Here is a 7425-nt window from a genome sequence, read left to right as displayed (position 1 = left end):
TTTTTATTTGTAGTTTTAGTTGATTTGATTAAGTTAAGTTGTGTCGGCATTCATCGGTTTTTGCACAAATTTAAATGTCCAAATATTACAATTTTGCGTTTGTAACATTTAAATGAAAACATAAATCGACCCGTTTATTAATGTAGCCTAAGTAATCTTATAATTGTAGCAAATGTAAATAGTCTGTTATTGCAGAGGAGGTCCAGTGTTGCATTCATTTATAACAAACATTTCATGTAAATCTCACCAGCTCTTAACTGTGCATTAATCTTTCGATATTAAAAACCTGTCCAGAAAGTGAATCGCACGCCAATTGTCCAGGCTGCCACTCGCCCCGTTTCCCACTCTCGTCTCATAAGAAAATTCTGCAAGGGGAAAGAAAAAAAAAATAAAACTGTGGTATTCGGATTATCGTGGACGAGGATAAAGCATTAAATGGGGCTAAAGTGGCTTGAATGGACGCAGTGGCGTGCGAAGAGAAGCAGAGTAATTATTGCTTCATAATTGTGTTCTTTTTCTTTTTTCAGCAAGCATCGCACTGCAGAGCCCCACTCGGAGCGGTTGTGACATTTATGAGGCCGGTCTTTGTGCTGAACACTTCAAGTTTAAAAAACAAGGCCAATTGAGTCGGCGCAGCTCAAAGCCGGAACCATTGTAAAGGACCACATTGAGTTTGGATTTGGGACAATGGTGTTTCTCAAATTTCTTGCAAAAACCTATACTCCATCTGTGATCTCAATGAGCGCTCTTTCACGGGGTTTCTTCTTTTCTGTTTGATTCGTTTGTAAAGGGAGGCAGATGTGGAGGGATGGAGCCCGCATTTTAATTGGCTGCTGCTTGAGCACACACACACGCACACACACAGATCATTTCATCTGTCATCAGCATTCTTGATGTAAAAGGTGGAGTCACATATACAGTACGTATTAAAAGCCTAAGTTATACAGATGATCATTTTATGACCATTTTTACTGGTAGGCCTATATTCTTTTAAAAGTTAACTTATTTCACCTTTTTATAATATCTGTTTAAATTAAACCAATAATAATTAAAATAATAAACACAAAAGAAAAAAGGAAGAACCTAAATATTTTTCCCATGGTGCAGTTATATTTTAAATTATATATTTTTCCAGGATTTAAATCAACTTTTGTAGTTTTGTTCACCACCAAGAATTACCTGCTTCATTAATATAAAATGATGGTGATAAAACAACACTAACTAATAAGTAAGCATATAATGCTGTATGGTTTATTTATACAAATAAATCGAGGACGCATCTCAAGTAGCCCAATAAAAGCTTATTTTAACGCAGTTATTTTAAGCGCTTTGTCCTATGCCTTCGGGGGAATGCCTGTGCTGAGCTCAAGGGTCCTGCGCGGCGCGGCGCTTTTCATGTGAACAAGAGGTTAACAACCTAATGAGGACTTGGAGACGAGATGAAGCGTGTAAATACACTGGTTTTCCCAAAACCGCATGCTGCACCCTCATTCCCCTTTTTTATCTGCTACTCTAACCTCTGCTGCGCTTTGGCCACTCAAACCATTCCAGCAGGAGTTCAGCAGGGAGGCAGTTTGGGTCCAGCCGCGCTCCGGCCCGGTATCAACGGAGAGAAAGATCCTGACAATAGCGCTCCGGGGTGCTAGAGGAACAGAGACATGCTGTTACATATGTCGGGTCAAGCATCTCTTTTGTGCCGCTTTAAAAAGGTGTAAAACTCAGTCAGCGGTGGAGATCCTTAAAGGAGTGAAAGCCTTGTATGGGTTTTTGATGCATAGGTCTGATGAACTGTTGAAAGAATGTTGAATTTCCTAAGTGCCCACAGTCAGTTTTAATTGCCCGGGGGCATTTAATTGGAATGCAGAGAGACGCCCATTCAATTGAGAGATTTTTTAAAGTAAAGCGTGTAGAGGCCGGCTTCATTATTTAAACTTCATAAACGAACTGATGTAGCATCCTTCACAAAAAAGAATCAAGGTTTACCAATATAGTTACCAGCTTTTGAAAATCATAGTCACCACAAATGTAACCACCACAATTAACATAGGCGTATTTTGAAACTAATAACCTACAAATATATCTGCAGATATAAGAAACTTTAGTGTTTAAAATACCTTTGTTGGTTATTCTGCGATTTGCATTAGGCCTAAATGTTTTGCATTAAACTACATTACATATAATATAGGTCTGTCTACTTGTTTTGACTTATTTTTTTACGTTATTTACTTTAATTACTTGTTAACTTTGTGTGTTAGTATGGATTCGATGAAAGTTGTGATTATATTCTTGTCATTGACGTAACAGCTTCAATAAAACCTAACACTGGCGTAAGATCACAATTGTTAAAACAGTTGTGCGTTGCGCGTCTCAGTTTATGAACAATCAACGCCTGCTTGTGGTTTTGTAATGATCTCGAGATGTCTATTTTCAGTCGCGTGAGATCGCCACCGAGATAATGACTTTGAATGTCAAAAAGCTTTAGTTTAATATCGTCTCTATTAGTGTGCTGGTTGGGTAATTAAAGGTGCAGATGAGAGCGGCGGGGGGACAGATGGCATTTGCTTACTGTGATTGAGTATGTAAACAATCAGAAACCGTGCGACAGGGAAACATCATCAGGCCCGCATCACTTCATCGAAGCTTGCGTGCATTTCACAGTCCAGGTAGCAATTGAAAGGAAACCGTGGTGAAATGCGTAAAAAAGTACAGCACTATTATGTGTTCCTCCGAACGAAAAGTATACAAATTATAGCTTTTAACTTAATAATTTAGGTCTGTTGCAATATTTTTAGCAGACATAACATTATTTTTTAATTCAGAACATCAATTTAAATGTAGCCTAAATATGTACAAGAACTCCACAGTCTTTATAATTCAATCACAACAATTATTTGTCCTGGTTAAACGAAACTAGGAAATTACAGGAAATTAGGAAACGTATTTTGAAGTTTTCAAATAACGAGATGTTATTAAGCAGTGTGTCATCATGACTCTCTAATTTTGAAATACGTAAATACATTTGGTAAATAATTTGTAAGTAATAGGCTAATAACGATTAAAAAGGTTTCTTGCTATACGACGAAAAATTACTGAAAACGTTTTGTTAGGCAAAAACGTGTTAAGTTCAATCATTTCAAAAAGTTGACAAATGTTACTATAATAATTTGTCTAATGATTTCCGATTTTCAGGAATATTACTTAATGTTATATTAAGCTAATTCTACAATAATTTAGCAAAAGCAATGATAGGTCTACTTATTATCATTTAAAAATATTAATAGTGCCATGTTCATTTACTTTCGTAAATGAAAAAAACCATATGCGTATAAAAGTCTGAAAAGCGCTGCAAAATAATGGTGTGGATTTTGCTGTCGATTGTCTTCGTTTATCATCAAAAATAGCAAGACAACAACTACGATTAACTATACACGGTACAACGTAAATATACAATTATTCCGTTTGTTTTTATCATTGGTATCAAATATACACAGAAAGTAATATTTTTTTGCAAAGGCAAGACTATTACATGATCTACGCCGACTTAAAACCACTGTGTGTTATAAACGTTACATTTTAATTCATATTAAGTATGTAAGCAAGCATTAAAAACACAATATATTTAACATACAAAATATCATTCACCGAAAAAATTATGGAATTACACTCTTTGAATAGCGTAATTTTAATTCAGTGTTACTTTAACATGAATGCTAAAACATTTTAAGACGACATAACATTGTTCACAGTAAACATAAATTCGCATGCATGCATTACACATAAACTTTAAACGAATTCGTGTTAAAATGTGCTGTGGAAACTTACCGTTTGCGTATAAAGATATTGACGTCACTCTCTGTGAAGCACTCGCTCTTCACTACAATAAACCCCTAAAAATGCATCGTCTTTCAGAAGATTACAAACGGCAACTTCTTTTGGCTAACATCCACCTAAAAATAATGTAAACAAATATATTTTGCTTTTGGAGTTTTAGAAAACCACGTAAACAACTTTCTAAAGCAGCAGCTCAAAATGAACGAAAGACAAATGTTTCAACTATGCGTTGAGAAAATAGTATCAATAATGGTCTTCCGGGGTCTATTGCCTGTTTTTTAGTAAATAAATCGTTTGATAAAAGTTTTATGTTTTAGCTCTGCGTGATGCTTGCTATTTGAGAAAAGAACGCAGGTGGACACAGTTGAAAAAGAGACAAGCCAATCAGATCGCTCCTTCCCCCTTCGGCCAATGACAGGCGCCACATTGTTGTCAAATTTGTCTAATGAAAACGTGGGCGCAACAATAGATCGAGAGGGATCTGTATCCACTGAAGATCTCTGGAGGAAGTTAGTGTCTCACACTGACTCAAGCAGCAAACTCTGCTCTCTCAGACAGCTCTGTCTTACAGTCGTCTGATCGTTTGGTTTAAGGTTAGCTTTACGTTTCCATTTGGTGGAATTTTGTGTTTTAAAATCCGCATTTCTTTAATTTCAACGATTTTGATTCTTTAAGAAAGTATCTGGGGCTACTTGTGGACTTCGCGCAACAAGTTGAAGATCTGGCGCATTGGAAACTGGACTTCGAACAGCGTTTCTAGGTCTTGTTTAAAGTGTTCCTGTACTTTGCCATTCGGGTTGTGCTGAAAAAAATTCGCAGTGTATAGATTCTGTCCAATGCTTATGAAACGGCTTTCCTTTGCGCACACTCCTCTCCGATCAAAGACTTCAGCTGCGCACGTATTTTAACCAATCTATCGATTGCCTGTTTCTTCGGAAAATATGGATCTTCGTCCAGAGATCCCTCCCGCCGCCCAAGCAGGGTCGCAGGTTCATCCAGGTACCATCGCTGCGGCTGCGGCTGCCGCCGCCTCCATACCGGTTTCCATGGCCAGTAGCCTCCTAAGGGGCCCTCCGCTGTTGCTTCGCGCTACGGAGAAGTATCCACGAACGCCCAAGTGCGCACGGTGCAGGAATCATGGCGTGGTATCTGCGCTGAAGGGGCATAAGCGCTACTGCAGATGGAAGGACTGCATGTGCGCCAAATGCACTCTTATCGCTGAGAGACAGCGCGTCATGGCAGCTCAGGTTGCGCTCCGCAGGCAACAGGCTCAGGAGGAGAACGAGGCGAGGGAACTGCAGCTGCTTTACGGCACAGCGGAGGGTCTGGCCCTGGCTGCAGCAAACGGCATAATACCTTCCAGACAAAACTATGAGGTCTTTGGACAAGTTAACAACGACACAAACTCTGGTACGTGGATATATATTATAAGTACATAATTATGTGTATATACAATTACATATTATAGTTCTGCACAGTGCATAGTGGTTACATTGGTTGATTTTATAGTTTCACACTCCAAAAAATATTGTTGTCGAGTGCAGATCACCAAACAAATATACACGTTTTCTGGTTAATGTTCAAATGTCAGTACGAGGAGATTTATGCATTATTTATTTTTTTCAGGTGACTCACACATTCAAAAGTTCGAGTTTTTCCCAAAAGCCACTTTACAGGGATCTGTGACCCCACAACAGGCTGTGGGAAAGTCACTATCCACAGACACCGAATCGGTTCCTGGGATTTCATCTCCAGATATGCGTCACGGCTCCGGCTCCGGCTCTGAAAACGGTGACCGCGAATCCTTCGTGAGCTCCCCCATCGCCAAACCTCCGAAAGACGGAGAGGAGACTCCCGGCTCAATCAGCCCCCTGGGCTCAGACTCCGGCTCGGAAACAGATAAAGACGAGCAGGAGCCTTCACCCTCATCTGCAGCGTCACGACAGATGAACGCCATTGATATCTTAACGAGGGTCTTCCCCAACCACAAGCGCAGCGTCCTGGAGCTTGTCCTACAGGGATGCGGGAAAGACGTGGTGCAGGCCATTGAGCAAATCCTCAACAACAGCGGCCAAGCCAAGGGCCCGGAGGAGTCCTGGACGGCGGAGAGGATGCTTCAGAACGCACAGCCGACCATATCCTCCACCCCGAGGCCTATGTTACCCGGAACCATGACGCTAAGCAATAGGTCTGCCTTCTCACCTCTGCAACACAACGCGCCACACTTTGGTGCCGATCCCAGCACATATCCTCTCAGTACGCATTTGGGCCTGAACCCACTCCGGCTGGCATACTCGGCTCACAGCAGGGGTCTCGCCTTCATGGCTCCTTACTCCACCACAGGCTTGATGCCAACACTGGGCTTCAGGCCGCCAATGGACTATGCCTTTAGTGATTTGATCAGAGACAGGACTCTCTTGCATAAAGATCAGAGCTACACCAATGGACTCTACGGTCCTCTGGTCAACAACACCCCTGAGAAACCGTGAGCGTCTATTCGACAGAACTAAAAAGACAATTGGGAGAGTGTTTCCCGAATGTAGACAAACGTGTTCAATGTCTTTAAATACTCCAAGGCCTGAAGGTTCATCGTTCAACGTCTCCAAAGACTCACGGGCCTCCTGTTTCCAGTTATTGCATTTATGTATATAAAATATGTCTAGTTTAATCGCCAAGAAAAAAAATAATACGGACTAACGGTTGGCACGTGTTTGGTGGTCGTGGCTTCTTTGAAGTTTGTGCTTTATCAAAAAGAAATGGTTACGCGTAAAGGTTATAGTTTTTATCCATCTTACTCCAAGATGGCTTTACTGACACTGCCACAGTGCAATTGAGGCAGAATTTTAGACCTTTAGCGGGGTAACCATAGTATTTTCATGTAAATTGTGTATTTTAAAACTCCTCACGTTTTTTCAATCCATTTAGATTATTTACAATACGGATTATGCCCACGGGTGATTATATAGAATAATTTGCTTCATCATTTGAAAGGGACTATTCTAGCGTTATTGTTATTGTGGAACTTCTATCATTCCATCCTTTCGGATCCTTGTCTGTAAAATCGTGCCATGTTTTTTCAACAGAACGCTAATGTTCGGGTTCTTTGGATTCAATATGGTAATGGCTCAAGTAGACAGTTGTATTCCCTTTGTGAGTGATATATTGTGTTACGCAGCGAAATAAAGTAGCCTATATTGTATTTCTTTAATAATACAAGTCATATTTGTCAAAAGTCATTTTCTCAAAAAACATAAAAAGGATCTAAAAAATATTGACGTAAGATGTAAAGAGATGGTTTGGTGAATGAAATCTTGCTAAGTGTATATTTCTCTGTGTAAATTTTGCAAAAAATAAATGTTATTTTATTCTTACTTTTTGCTTGGCTTCTTTTTTTTGTATTGAACAATTGCTAACAATTTAGAATCGTATTTATTTTTGATAAATTAAGATTAGAAATTAAATGGTCCAGCTCCAGCATCACAATATATATTTTGCATTTACAACAACATTTAAGTAATATATGAAGAGTACCCTAACTTCAATAGTAAATAAACACAGTAGCCCAATAATTCACGTTATCTTCAACTATAAATG

At 39.4% G+C, this 7425-nt stretch overlaps 1 protein-coding gene across 1 annotated transcript; it reads left to right on the top strand.

Annotated features, from left to right (window-relative positions):
- The first annotated feature begins 4322 nt into the window (after window positions 1-4322).
- dmrta2 (DMRT-like family A2) lies at window positions 4323-7158 on the top strand. The gene is made up of 2 exons (XM_057357544.1): window positions 4323-5241; window positions 5458-7158. The coding sequence occupies exons 1-2, from the start codon at window positions 4773-4775 to the stop codon at window positions 6318-6320; spliced, it is 1332 nt and encodes a 443-aa protein (XP_057213527.1). The 5' UTR covers window positions 4323-4772; the 3' UTR covers window positions 6321-7158.
- The last annotated feature ends 267 nt before the right edge of the window (window positions 7159-7425 follow it).

The sequence above is a fragment of the Triplophysa rosa genome, linkage group LG17, assembly GCF_024868665.1.
Source record: "Triplophysa rosa linkage group LG17, Trosa_1v2, whole genome shotgun sequence".
Classification (NCBI taxonomy): domain Eukaryota; kingdom Metazoa; phylum Chordata; class Actinopteri; order Cypriniformes; family Nemacheilidae; genus Triplophysa; species Triplophysa rosa.
Note: the sequence above shows the minus strand (reverse complement) of the source record. Positions and strands in the feature narration are given on the sequence as shown.

Bases quoted from the DNA above. Each gene is read 5' to 3' on its own strand.
- dmrta2 (XM_057357544.1), top strand. From the start codon at position 4,773: ATGGATCTTCGTCCAGAGATCCCTCCCGCCGCCCAAGCAGGGTCGCAG. The intron at 5,242-5,457 runs GTACGTGGATAT...TATTTTTTTCAG, and splicing joins TAACAACGACACAAACTCTG to GTGACTCACACATTCAAAAG.